The sequence below is a fragment of the Protomyctophum bolini genome (genome assembly GCF_963924005.1).
Source record: "Protomyctophum bolini genome assembly, chromosome: 16".
NCBI classification, from domain to species: domain Eukaryota; kingdom Metazoa; phylum Chordata; class Actinopteri; order Myctophiformes; family Myctophidae; genus Protomyctophum; species Protomyctophum bolini.
In genome coordinates this window covers 40,802,775-40,817,774 of record NC_137877.1, presented here as the reverse complement: position 1 = coordinate 40,817,774, position 15,000 = coordinate 40,802,775, and the positions used below count along the sequence as shown (strand labels likewise).

Sequence of the window (15,000 nt, the reverse complement as noted above, 5' to 3'; positions counted from 1 at the left end):
TGTAGGACGGTGAGAACATGGAGATGAGAGTTCTCTGTAGGACGGTGAGAACATGGAGATGAGAGTTCTCTGTAGGACGGTGAGAACATGGAGATGAGAGTTCTCTGTAGGACGATGAGAACAAGGAGATGAGAGTTCTCTGTAGGACGATGAGAACAAGGAGTTGAGAGTTCTCTGTAGGACGGTGAGAACATGGAGATGGGAGTTCTCTGTAGGACGGTGAGAACATGGAGATGAGAGTTCTCTTTCGGATGGTGAGAACATGGAGATGAGAGTTCTCTTTCAGACGGTGAGAACATGGAGATGAGAGTTCTCTGTAGGACGGTGAGAACATGGAGATGAGAGTTCTCTGTAGGACGGTGAGAACATGGAGATGAGAGTTCTCTGTAGGACGGTGAGAACATGGAGATGAGAGTTCTCTGTAGGAGGGTGAGAACATGGAGATGAGAGTTCTCTGTAGGACAGTGAGAACGTGTGGCGTCTGTGCTTCTGATCGTTACTGTGGTCTGATTGGTCTGATTGAGTCTTTCTTTCTATATGCTCCTTGATTTGATTGGAGACGATTTTAGCTGCAGACACAGCTGCGTGGCCAAACACAGCTGAACCAATCATAGACTCTCTCTCTCTCCTCCCCATCTCTCTCTGTCCTCCCCATCTCTCTCTCTCCTCCCCATCTCTCTCTCTCCTCCCCATCTCTCTCTCTCTCCTCCCCATCTCTCTCTCTCTCTCTTTCTCTCTCTCTCTCTCTCCTCCCCATCTCTCTCTCTCTCTTTCTCTCTCTCTCTCTCTCCTCCCCATCTCTCTCCCTCTCCTCCCCATCTCTCTCTATCTCTCTCTCTCTCTCTCTCTCTCTCCCTGTGCTTAACGACTCGGCCTCTCTACAGGCTTCATTAGCAGTAATTTGCTGACTGATCAGTGTGAGCGTGACCCTGTCAGTCAGTCAGTCAGTCAGTCAGTCACAGCCACACTCCCCCTGCTGGCCGCTCAGTGCCGGTGACGGGCCCTGAAGTTCACCCTGTCACAGACACTCACTCCACACAATCTATACACACTACACCAGGGACGTGCACACATAGACATTAAAGGGGGCTTGTAAAACAACTGCCCTCTCCAGACCACGAATGCAGCATTTTACTACATGCCGGAAGGCAGCGTTCAGGAGAATGAACTTGGAACGCGGCATTTTGCGCTGAAAAGAATTAATTGTTTAGAAATCCATGTCTTATACGCCACATCTCCACTATAGCTAAAGAGTGCTGGGTTACGCCCCGACAAGCTCTCAACGCGTGTTGAGAGCGCAAGTTAAAATGCGCGAGTCAAAATGCCATGATTTTTTTGACCCAGTCCAGCCCTATGTATGTATTTGATAAATATGCCTTTTGTTTTAAAGCCCCTATAGTACAGACTGGAATACGTTACCAAATAACATTAGATCCATCTCAACATTGCACTGTTGTCTTCTTACTTTAAAGTTGTATGTTCTTGCTATCGGTAAATATGCCATTATATCACCAAGTTTATATTCCTTTATTGAATTATTTTATTTTGTGTAATACTATTATCATTATTATTTTTTATGCACTCACTGTATAGGACGTAGTATTTTCATAATGTGTTATAATATGATTGGATTCAATGCCGTAATGAGGCTGTGAGGTTTTCAAGTGTTTTGTCCTGTCCATGTGCGTTGTATGTATAATTTGTGTTGTTTTATTGTTTACAATAATGATTGTGACATGTATCTGTGTTGGGAGCCCCTCGAAAACGAGATGGTACATCTCAAGGGGTCTTTTTTTTCCTAATAAAGGAACATGAATCATCATGCATGTAACGTGAACACGTTTAAATATGGATGTTTTTATCCCATGATCCATGTTTAATGAGTAGCAGCCCTTATGGGGTGTTCGGGACACGTGTTGTGGATGTGTGTGTACGTCAATCTAACATCATTCTAATCTGTTCGCAGAGTGGAGACGCGTGCTGTGTGCTTTGACACGGACTGCGCCTCGCCACAATGCTGTGCCATATATACATATTTATAATGCATTATCAAACGTGTTAGCTGCGCCGCGTGCAACGCAGGCACGCACGCAGGCACACAGACTCATGCAATATTCAGTCGTTGAAATCGATGGGGACATGCCATGCGACGCAGGCTCAACCAGGCCATCGTTTCAGAGAGTGTGTGTGTGTGTGCGTGTGTGTGTGTGTGTGTGTGTGCGTGTGCGTGCGTGCGTGGAACTTGTGGAAGAATGCTCCGTGATGGCAGCTTTATATACGCTCCTCAAGTCCATGTGTTTTTAGACAGAACTTCTCCAAAGTGATTTATCGTTGTTTAAGCGGACATCCTGAGAAGCGTGTGCGGGATTGACCGTGTCAGACCATGTGTGGAGCACATTTACAGACAACGATATAGGGTCTGCAACGCATTGACAGACTATGATAGAGTCTGCAGCACATCGACAGTCTACGATTGTCTGCAGCACATTGACAGACTACGATAGAGTCACAGAAACCATTAGTAGCATTAGGAGTTCCAACTCTTCATGCTTTCCAAATATTTTCCTGGAGGTTTTCTCAGCCTTAGGCCTGATGCTAATTCTACTGCTTTGCTATACCGAAAAGAAGTGCGGAGGAAATCCATCTATTTATGGAATCTGGAGTTCTCCGACTGCACAGTCTTATATAGCTACCGTATGTAAACATCTGGAGCCTTAGCTATACTAGAGACCTGCGGGTGGCGGATTTGGCCACGGTTGCCGTGGGTAAACATGGCGGATGGCGGTTAATGTAAACAGGATGATATAATTAATAGCAGTTGGATAACGGGTGAGTTGGGTTATGAGTTATGCCCTTATATATTCCCATTATGGTGTCCCCAAGCCAGTAGAGACCTACCGGATGGCGGATTGACTCTGTGGTAAATTTAATGCCACGGACGAAAAACTGTCCAAGTCCAAACTATTTATCCATAATGTATAAATGATAGACAAGGGGTCAGGACAACGAGGCCTTTTCGTGGAGTGGTCAGAATGAAATTTGGACTTAGTTTTTCGTCTGTGGTACTCCACTATAGTCCTCACCTAGTGTACAAATATTTGACTAAAAACTGGGGAGAGCACAACCGCGTCCATCAAGGTTGGCTAGATGGTGCTGTTAATATAAATAGGATGATGCGGTTTGATAACGGGCGGATAATGCATTTGCGGTTTGCCGGTTTGACGAAAAACTCCTTCCGCAGGTCTCTATTATAGCTATACAGTATGTAAACATCTGGAGCCTTAGCTGCAGTGTGTATAAAGGCATATTGTGCATGAACCTACATTTATTTTGTACTGTCAGAAGGATGAGTCAATGAAGCTCAAGAGCTTATTATTTCCATTGTGAGTCCCTTGTCTTCCAATACCTCACATTTACATGTATTCTTTGCACCTCCGTGTGGCGATGAGGGTCAACAGAAGGTGCAGTGACCACCATGCAATGAGTGATTTATTTAGTTAAAATAAGTGTTAAATAGAGTATAGTCATTTATTTAGTGTTTGTTTGGTTGTCGAAGTATCTCTCCGTCTCTTTAAACAAAACAAAATGCATTTTCTGGTCAGGATAGCAATTTGATCCAATCAGGAGAGGGATCTCATACAGGATAATCGAGTGATTACCCAAATAAATGAGAAGACACATTTTTTAACTGGAACTGCTATCACATTGAAGCAAATTTCACGCACGCACGCACGCGCACACACACACACACACACACGTGCACGCACGCGCGCACACACACACACACACACACACACACACACACACACACACACACACACACACAGTGTGTAAGCTTAAAATGCGCCGTGCATAGTGGATATTGTCACAGTTTCATGCAAACCTTCAAGCGACTGCATTTGCATTCACACCCCTCAGACTGTGATTAGGAGCGTGCTCGTGTGCGCACGTGCGGTCGCACACACATGCGTGCATGTGTGCGTGCGTGTGTGTCGTGTGAATGATTCAGAGATGTCAAGTGAGCTCATGAATAATCCATATGACACTCATAGTGTCATGAATATTTGATGAGATGTGAAAGTGAGCAGGACCACCCATTGGTCGGTAGGGCTAAGAGCACCCATTGGCCGGTAGGGCTGTATACCATAATGGTCCAAACTGCACATTTCGGTATTCATGGCAAATATTGCGACGTCGGTGCGATATACGATATTACCGTTAAAATGTCATATTCTATATTTTAAATGTTGCAACATTGGAGACTAAACATTATTAAAAAAACTGTGTTAGTGAGTTCGCTAACGCACTGGACCAGGGCTAACATCGCAAGCACAGCTTGATGTGGAGATAAAACCAGACAGAAAGCATTCGTCAGATAACGATTTTGATTAGGTGTGGAGTGGTGCTCGTTTGAACCACGGCTAGAAGGCTGTTTCAACCAATCAGATTGCTTCCTCGAAACGACCTGTTGTATAATATGACGTAATCATGCAATGACTTCACAACCATATCATTGTTGTTTATAAATAATTGTCCGATACACTAAACATCAGTTAGCGATTTGCAACAAGGAAACCTGAGCTCCCTTAATCCGTAAATTAGTTGTCATCACTCATTGACGGTGGAGCTGCTGTGTGAAATGTTTCACTGGACGATACATCTGGAAGGAGAACGTAGGAAGGACCAGGCTGCTGTGGTGGTCGGACACGAGATCTACTGCTTTGGAGGAGACGGATACCAGTGGAAACGAGATCACATTGAAGTACACGTCTTCAACACAGTTTCTTTATGCTGGAGGAGGTTGACCCCAGTCACCCCTGGAACAGGAGAACCTCACCTTGAGGTTCCCTCCAGGCGTTTTGGCCACACAGCTGTGCTGATAGAGTATACTGTCTACCTCTGGGGAGGGGTTCCTTTCTGCAACATGCTTTATGCCTTTGATGTCGACGCCCACACATGGTTCAAACCACAGGTTTCTGGGACCATTCCAGAGGTGAGGTGGCACCACTCAGCCTGTGTCTTGGGGAAGGTCATGTTTATCAATGGAGGATGGAACCAGACTTTATACACTAATGACATCTGCAAGTTGGACACCACCACAATGGTCTGGACTTTAATCAACACCAGAGGAACTCCACCTCCTGCTTCATACAGTCACTCTGCCACCATCATTGGGACAAAGATATTTGTATTTGGGGACTGGCAGGGTCAGAAGAACTGTTGGTTGGTCCCTGTGTTTGACACAGAGACCAACCAGTGGATGATCACACCTTCTACACAGCTTCCTACAAATGGATGCTATGGTCATTCAGCCTTTACCTACAATGGAGAGATGTGCTTATTTGGTGGCTTGATCAATAACCAGTACTTCAATGATCTGCGGATATTCAACGCAAAAACCTTCTCCTGGAAGAAGGTTGAGCCCAAGGGGAAACGTCCACATAACATGAAGAATATGTGCTGTTGCATGCTGGGAGATCGTGTCGTCCTCTTTGGAGAAGAGAACAGACCAGGTGACCTGTATGTCTTAGACTTCAGTCCTAGCCTCAAGACATTATGCAAGCTGGCAGTTAATCAGTACGATCTGGATCAGTCTGAACTCCCACACAACATCAGGAGGGAACTGGCAGCCATGACTGGCAACAGAAGCTGAGAAAATAACATAGTCCTCTAAACAAAAGGCATTAAGCAACTAGTTGACTAGTCGACTAGTAAATCGACTAGTAAATCGACTAGTCGACCTTGTTGGTACTACGGTACTAGTTGATTATTTTTTTTATTTTGTATCTTGTAGGCCTCAAGATCAGGTATAATAGTATAGTTATAGTCACCAATGTACACCGTTTTTACAAATATTTATTTCCAAAAAAATAAGTAAGTAAGTAGTAAACTAGTCAACTAGTAAAAACGACTAGAAGTGAATGCCCTAACACGCACGCATGCACGCACGCACGCACGCACGCACGCACGCACGCACGCACGCACGCACGCACGCACGCACGCACGCACGCACGCACGCACGCACGCGCACACACGCACACACGCACGCACGCACACACACACACACACACACACACACACACACACACACGCACACACACGCACACACCAACAGGAGTATGACAGAGGGATACTCGGAGTGGTGGTTTATTTCCCGCGGCTAAAACAGAAGAGGCTGAAAACAGAAGAGGCTTTAGAAGTGGACGATATATTGTATTGTATACCGAATAGAAGACTGCTCTGATTATAAGACGACCCCCCCATTGGTCAAGACTCATTTGCAGAAAAAGAACATTGAATAGTCTATATAGTCCCTGATTATATTACGATACCGTTTTCTTCAGGATATTTCCATTGGAAAACAACATTATCACACGTCTCCTATTCAGGCCAATATCAATATCGCAATACATGTTGCCTCGTTGTTGAGATGCTGATTTTGCGCATGTTCATACCTCGATACTGATACAGTGACGATAATATAGTGTGCAGCCTTAGTGGTTGGATGGAGGGAGAGATGGAGAGAGAGAGAGAGAGAGATGAAGAGAGACAGAGATGGAGAGAGAGAGATGGAGAGACAGAGAGACAGAGATGGAGAGAGAGAGCTATAGAGAGAGACAGACAGATACAGAGGTAGCTACAAGCAAACAGAGCTGTTTGATGCGGAGATAAAACCAGACAGAAAGCATTCATCAGATAACGCACGCACGCACACACGCAGCTCTCTGTGTGTGTGTGTGTGTGTGTGTGTGTGTGCGTGTGTGCGTTTCAGTTATAACTGCCATGCTCCGGCCCATTAACCCATTCTGAACGGGAACCCGTTTTGGTGTTAGCATCATGTTATGCTTTAGCTATTGAAAAATAGCAGACCTACAAGCTCGTAGCGCGCCACCGAGTGGCGCGCTACGAGCTTGTAGGTCTGCTATTTTTGAAAGAATCGAAGAACGACTGACATTTTTTAGAATCTGATCTCAGGTCAGAATGGGTTAATCAGACCAGTGTGTGTCCAGTAGGAAACCTCGTATGAATCTTATCTCAGGTCAGAATGGGTTAAATGTATGATTATAGAGCCACATAAAGGATGACAACAAACACCCATTCTGCTGAGCTCTGCGCCACCGGCGGCGCCATAATGGCCTCCTCTTCCTCTGCATCTCCCTCCTAGCCGACTACAGAGCATGCACCGTCGAGCGTACAACAATGGGCGAGAACAGCGGGCATATACGTACAAGCGGCAGGGTTATTATCCCCCCCCCCCCCCTCGGCGTTACACGTTCACGTCGACTCGGTGGCGTCGCCAGTCTTTTTTATCTTGTTTCTTTTGGGGATGAGGAAAGCCTTCTTTCAGTGCAGTGCAGTGCATTGGTAATGAACCAATAAAATGGACTGAAAAGACAAGAGACTATATTGAATATTCACTCGAATCAAACCAGATTCTATACTCTATATAGCTCTGAGATGTGGACAAGAAAGGAGAGAAACGGCTGGATGGCACTTATACACCCGCCTTCTAATGAGAGCGCACAATCTCTCTTGGAAGAGCTATACCCATCGACTAAATCTAATATACGGTAACCTTCCCCGTGTTTCTTCACTAGTCCGATCCAGAAGAACACAGTTTGCCGGCCACTGCTACGTACAGAGCTGACAATGAGGTTATATCTTCCCTTCTTCTCTGGAGTCCTGCCTCAAAGCAGACCAGAGGTAGAAAACCTCGTCGTTCCCTGCATGTCATCGCTATAGGGACACGTGCGTCGGTAAACAGGAACTGGGGATGGAGGACCGGGAGGTCTGGTGTGGCATTGTGAAAACGGATAGGCAGGGATGGTATATAAGTATGCCTAAAATCATATTTATAAAATGTTTCAGATGGGGGGAAAAAAGCAAAAAAAACAAAACAAAAACAAGATGAGATGAAGAATGGAATATTTAGGAGAAGTCATGGAAAAGGAACCTTCTGAGAGATTCACGGGCCAATGATAATCAACTTCAAAACGGTTCAGAAATACCTCACAGACACCTAGCGTTAACCCACATGATGCCCCCTGCTGGACGCAGAGCCAACCGCAGACTGCCGAGCCCTTTGTAATGTAACACACGCTGGACTGTTTGGGCGGCCATCTTAGATGCTAAATAAATGGCGTCAATGCTAGCGAGATAAAATGAAGCCATCCTTGCTCTAGAAAGCACCAATGTTCCCATCTAGACCACCGGATAATCAGCAGAGACCTCCAAACATCGCACGTTTTATCCAAACCATGGAGAGCTCCGTAGATTTCGAGTTTTTCAGCTTTTTAGTCAGTCAGAATAAAGGGAGGTGAACGGCAGCACGGTTGCGCCATCCGGTCTAGGAATCGCTAAAGAAGGAAAGGCCAAGCCAAAAATAAATAAAAATAAAAGAAATCATCGATCCGGTTTGATATCAATAATAAAGCTTATCAGTGGGAACGTCACGCCAGAAGCAGTTGCCGGTTGATTCCACCTGGCGGAACCTTCCGTCAGAAGCAGTAAAAAAGTCCTTGCTAAATATGTTAATGAGCATTTAGGCTTTGATAAATATGTTAATTCTTGTTAGTCAGTTGTGTCCACAGACTCGACACACACAACAAAATATCCAGCCAGAAATTATAATACATTGAAATTATAAGTGAAAATTAGAGCACTTTCTGAAATGATTGATTTTGGCACTTTAGACGAAAAGTTTATTAAAAAGAAAAAAGGCTTGATGAAGTGCTGCAGGAAAAAGGCCCTAATGAAAATGTATTGATATCACTGTGTCTCCATTAGGCAGCGACTGGTGTCGCGCAGCTGCGTTGATTTCCTACTGTCACTTCTGAATTAAGCTTGATTACTGGCCGAGCGAGCGAGAGAGAGAGAGAGAGAGAGAGAGAGAGAGAGAGAGAGAGAGAGAGAACTGCTCATCACTGACCACTAAGTGTCAGGACAGCTGTTCTGTACATTCATTCAACTTCATGCAAAGTGACATTTGGCACGGGTGACACGTGTGTGTGTGTGTGTGTGTGTGTGTGTGTGTGTGTGTGTGTGTGTGTGTGTGTGTGTGTGTGTCATATTTGATTTAGAATTAGTATTACAATTATTATTATAATTATATTTGGGCTTGTCACGCACGTTGCTGCGTCGACGCCGAATTGTGCACGGTTACGAATCGCCATGCATTGCTGAATCGATTATTTTTTGACACCACTGTTGCTCCTGTTGATTCCAGTCTCTCTCTCTCTCTCTCTCTCTCTCTCTCTCGTTCAGGTGGCGTGGCATCGCTGATGCTTCCGTCCCTTGGCCTCCTCAGCCCTCCATCGTTGTGTCGCCTCCCAGGAGAAGCAAGGCTCTGATGAAAGGAGAGGAGAAGAGAGGAGAACGCCTAGACCTGCGATGGCCAGCAGTACGTATAGTACCGTCCACTTCATGTCACGGTGACACCTTATAACCCATTCTGACCTGAGATCAGATTCTATACGAGGTTTCCACTGGACACACACTACTGGTCTGATTAACCCATTCTGACCTGAGATCAGATTCTATAAAAAATGTCAGTCGTTCTTCGATTTTTCAAAAATAGCAGACCTACAAGCTCGTAGCGCGCCACTCGGTGGCGCGCTACGAGCTTGTAGATCTGCTATTTTTTCAATAGCTAAAAAATACACCAAAATGGGTTCCCGTTCAGAATGGGTTAACAGTTACAGTTACACAGTAACATTGGCGTATAATCTACGGCAATTTTAATGTTACGCTCCACGCCATTGTCGTCGAGGTGCGGCAATTGGTGTTTTATAGCACTGTGTGAAAAGAGGAGTTTACAGGCAATTATGGGCACTAGATTTTCCCGTAAACCTCAAGTTTAGCGGGCATATACAGTTAATATACGATAATATACAGGTGTGATGGTACAAGGCGGGAGTTTACCGGAGTTTGTTGGAAAGTTTAACGGGAGTTTCCTGTAATATACACATCCGTATTCCATGCTTTTTGAGCAGTGGCGTGATGTTGTTTTGTTTGTTTTTGTCTCTCTGCCCCTGTGGTGGTGTGTATGTGTTTATAGCAGCGGACGGTGTTGTAGGCAGCCTGCGTGCAGCGCAGCACAACCACCTCGGGGTCCCGGGCGTCACGGAGCCCGGACCCCCCTGGGCCACCGCCATGACCAGCCATGGAGACATGGAGCAGAGACGGCTCAGTGTCCCCCCGGTCACGGAGCCCGGACCTCTGCCATGGGCCGCGGCCATGACCAGCCATGGAGACATGGAGCAGAGACGTCTCAGTGTCCCCATGACGGACCACGGACCACCGCCATGGGCCGCGGCCATGAACAACTTGGGCATCGTCCCCATGGGCATCAACGGACAGCCGCTGCTCCCAGGTATAGTATATAGGCCTCGACATACGTGTCATGGATGCAAAGTGGAATGGAACCCAAAATGCAGAGTCACAGGAAACAGGGCGTCATTTGAAGTATTTAATGAAGAACTGAGGCAAACATTACACTGATATTGCTGGCAGGAAGCAGGCAGTTGAACAGGAATCATCAGAATGACAAAGTAGTCAAAAACAAGAACAGGGAACCATGGGAACAGGCAACTGCATCAACAACAACAAGCTATGAACTGACAATGTGTGTGTGTGTTTGCAAAGTCCAGTCTAATAGAGGGCAGTCCCGCCCCTTCGAGAGACCCGGAAAATAAATCCCCGTTCATTTTCCTCATAGACTTTTCAGAAAGTATTTATTTAAAGACGTTTACGCTGCGGACAAAGCCAACTCTTGTCGTGACAAATCATGGCAATAAACGTTGTTTTGGATCAAACAAAAAAATTAGAAAGTAGAAAAAAACGTTTTTCTTCTTTGTAATTATTTGTTTGTTGTCATGATTTGTCACGACTCCAGTTGGCTTCGTACGACGCTTAAAAGGTCTTTAAATAAATGCTTTTTGAAATGTCTATGGGGGAAAATGCATTGGGATTCATTTCCTGGGCCTGGCGTCGTCATGGAAGGGGGCGGGACTGCGACGCTCTATACAGGGAGCAGGTTGATTAGCAAAGAGTTCACAGGTTGGCTGATGAGGGAGTTGGACACAGGTGTGTAAATGGGACTGCAGTGTGGTGGAAATGAATGAGAGTGCAGGCCAAGGTGGGGACGCGGTCTGTGGACGATACACTTCTCAACGGGCCTGGACAGGCTCGGCCCGGACCTGACAGACAATTGGCATACTTTTATAGGCCCCCGAAAACATGTCGTTATATGCGTTCGATGTCCTCAAAGTCAAGCGTCTAACAAGCTTTGCTGATTGGACCTTTCCCTTCCAGAGATAAAGCCCAAAACATCTTGACAAACGGCCACGTTCGGCGATTTTTCCATTGAGTTTTGGTCATTAATATTGTTGCCTGTCTTTCTATAATAACACAAGCTATAGGTAGATCGGACGGCGACAGACTAGATACCTGAGTATAAAGTTCACTTTGAGCTGCACAAACTATAGCATACATGTTGTGCCTGGTACGAAAAACATCGAGTATACATCTCTCAGAGTTAAATTAACATTGATCTTACAGCATGAATTGAGATAGAAATGCTATTGAATGGTCGTCCGTAGACTAATAATGCATGTCAAACTGAGGGTCCTTGAAATGAAACGGGTTGGGAATCACTGCAAGAAATATAGTCTCTTATGGGGGAGGGGGGGGGGGGGGTCCCTGGCACATCTTTTCAAATGGGGGTCCATGGGGGCTAATTAGTGTCAGTGTGGGGGTCCTTGACGTGAAAAGGTTTCTGCGTTAGACTATACATCTCACCGTCTGACACAGACTGTCGAGTCCGTCCCGTTAATATACAGTGTATATATATGAAACTGTCTGAGTCACTGTTATCTATAGACACTGAGAAATATGAGAGGGAGAGAGAGAGAGAGAGAGAGAGAGAGAGAGAGAGAGAGAGAGAGAGAGAGAGAGAGAGAGAGAGAGAGAGAGAGGGGACTGGGGGACTGGGAGAGAGAGAGAGAGAGGTTGAATGAGGATAAGGACAATATGAGAGGAAGCTTTGGTCTTCATTTTAATGGCCTGACTTCATATCTGTCCCACTGCTAGCGCTAATGGGCTTGTTAAGTGTGTGTGTGTGTGTGTGTGTGTGTGTGTGTGTGTGTGTGTGTGTGTGTGTGTGTGTGTGTGTGTGTGCGTGCGTGTGTGTGTGTGTGTGTGCGTGAGTGTGTGTGTGTGTGTGTGTGTGTGACAGAGACTAAAATACAAGGACACACGAGTATACGAACGAATGCCTTCCTCTGTGTGGCTTTTGTGTGAGCACGTGCACGTGCACGCCATTGAGCTGCAATTACCGTCGTGACAGCTCAGCCAGTGAGGATAGAGAGAAATTAGGGCCGTATTAAAATTCATGAGAATACTTTACATCATACATATTTATGGAATCATAACGGATATGGAAAAACCTCCGCCATTTAAATTTTATATGTCAGTCAGAGTATACGGCTGCAGTGTGGTGGAAACCACATGCATACACACACACACACACACACTCACACATACTCACACGCACACGCACACATGCGCGCGCACACACATGCACACCCACACACAGGCGTGTTGTGGGTGTTGTTGTTATTTTTGGTACAAAAATTATGGTACGCAAAATAGCAGGCCTTAATACAATTAAGTGCACGCACGCACGCGTGCGTATTGTGTGTGTGTGTGTGTGTGTGTCAATGCGTGTGTGTCGCATTGCACAAACTATTGTTCCATTGACTGCTGCTATCATTCACTTCACAACCCCTAACTATACATAGCACATAACACACACACAGCCCCTAACCCTGCATAACAGTATAACACACAGCCCCCAACCCTGCATAACAGTATAACACACACACACACACACACACACACACAGCCCCTAACCCTGCATAACAGTATAACACAAGATGAACGTGAACTTAACCCTCGCTCTGACCCTCAATCCATCACCTATAAATCCTAAAACATCCCCTAATAGCTGGCCTGAAATGAGTTGCAGGCCTGCAGGGGCCAGAGATAGAAGGATTTGGGCCTGAAATGAGCTGGCCAGGAACTGAGATATAAGGATTTTCCTTCTGAAAATGACACAAACAACCACAACCATGAAAGTGTTTTGTGAAGCCGAACGAGAACACGCACGCACGCACGCACGCACGCACGCACGCACGCACGCACGCACGCACGCACGCACGCATCTGGATGTGATCAATATAGAGCAAGGCTCGCTTGATCTTCTGGAGTAGCCTCTATACATTCACACCACAGTACTGCATGTGTCACCAACTCAACCATGTTGAGGTACTTTTGCTTTACTTTACTTATTCACATCTTCTCTCAATATACTTTCTACTTCTATACTTCTGAATGTTGTATACTTTCTACTGTACTTGACAGCTTTAGTTACGTACTATACTTTTCAAATTGAGATTATCATTACAAAAGTACGTTAACCAATTAAAGTGATATTTCACTTTCAAAAATACTTTTGGCAGTGAGAGCCGCCTCCGACCCCCCCCCCTGTCTGGAGGCTGTGTTCTGAACAAATTGCTCTCGCTCGCAATCTTCACACATAGTGTCAAAAACACCCAAAGCTCCACTTGTTGTATAGGAACGCAATTTCATTTGTATTAATTTTTTTCCTAGCTGTCTTTGCGCAGTCTTCATTTTAACCTTTTGGACCGTACCAAAATCTCTGAAATAGTTTTCCTATACCACCCATTGTTACTGAATGTCATACCGAGTTATACGCAAACTGTGTTCAGTCCTGGACCGGAAGTATATAGGCAGAAATGCATTGGACTTGCAGGCAACATAGCCCATGCTTTAATGATCTTTAAATCCCTTTATTTTAGATTGTTTTGTAGTAATAGTACAACATTTAAAACATTAAAGAGACTTTAGTTGTTACTGTACAATACTCTGAAACAGTTGTCGTGTTGCACACATGCTTAAAATAGCTCTTGTTTGCGCCGCCCTCGTTGAAAACAATGTATTTCCAGCTTGTCTCTGCATGCAGTCCAGGCTGCACGAACAGCACTCTATAGCGCTCGGTTTCTGCCCCCTCAATGTCGTAACTCTCCACACCCGTCGTTACGTCATACCATACATTTTCAGGGTAGCCGTTGCACCCATCTGTACAGTATGTGTGTGTGTGTCCCTTTTATACTTATATACAGTATATGGAGATCTCTGCATCTGACAGAAGGCACGTCACCACAGAGTTTTGATTAATTGATTGATTGACTGATTGATTGATTGAAGTATTTATTAACAGATTGGTGAATTACAGTACATTTCAAGCACAACTCAATGCAAAGACTGTTAACTGTGAGTGGACGACACCATAAAGCATTATACACTGGTTTACAATAGGGTACACCATGTTCAATTCATCATGAAGAGGTTTTTGCACACGCAAAAATCTTGACGTTTATATGCAGTGCTGAAGCTGAATCTATAGAATTCTATATGTTGCCATTTCAACATGGCTATAGTACCAGTGTTGATTTTGTCGACTAAAACTATGACAAAAAATGTAAATGGAAACTAAGCTATGATGACTAAAACTAAGACTAAATATATTGACAATTTTGTCAACAAATAAAAACTAGACTAAAATGTTATAGGAAGGGACTATAGTGGACCAAGATATACGTCATTTTTGTTTGCATTCTGAAAATAGCAGATCTACAAGCTCACAATGCGTCGCGGTAAAATGTGACTAAAACTAAATGAAAACTATTTAAGAGACTATATGACTACGACTAAAATAGAAAACAACACTGGCTAGTACTGTATATAAAACGGCCTTCCCATATAGAAGCCAGGGTTTCCTCTAAGCTCTTAAGTTGCATATAGTCTATACTCTGCTGCACATGGAACACATTGGACACTTGAGGGATATGTCTGTGCTCCGACACGCACGCACGCACGCACGCACGCACACACACACGCACGCACACACACACACAC

The 15,000-nt window shown here is 44.9% G+C and overlaps 1 protein-coding gene across 2 annotated transcripts in view; it reads left to right on the top strand.

Moving 5' to 3' along the window:
* Positions 1 to 15,000, top strand: part of enox1 (ecto-NOX disulfide-thiol exchanger 1) — a 125,907-nt gene that overhangs the window by 60,318 nt on the left and 50,589 nt on the right. For both annotated transcript variants that reach the window (XM_080785829.1, XM_080785830.1), the window contains 2 exons: positions 9,265 to 9,400; positions 10,058 to 10,372. In XM_080785829.1, coding sequence (XP_080641955.1) covers positions 9,391 to 9,400; positions 10,058 to 10,372 — 325 coding nt within the window. In that variant the 5' untranslated portion in view covers positions 9,265 to 9,390. The remainder of the gene's footprint in view (positions 1 to 9,264; positions 9,401 to 10,057; positions 10,373 to 15,000) is intronic.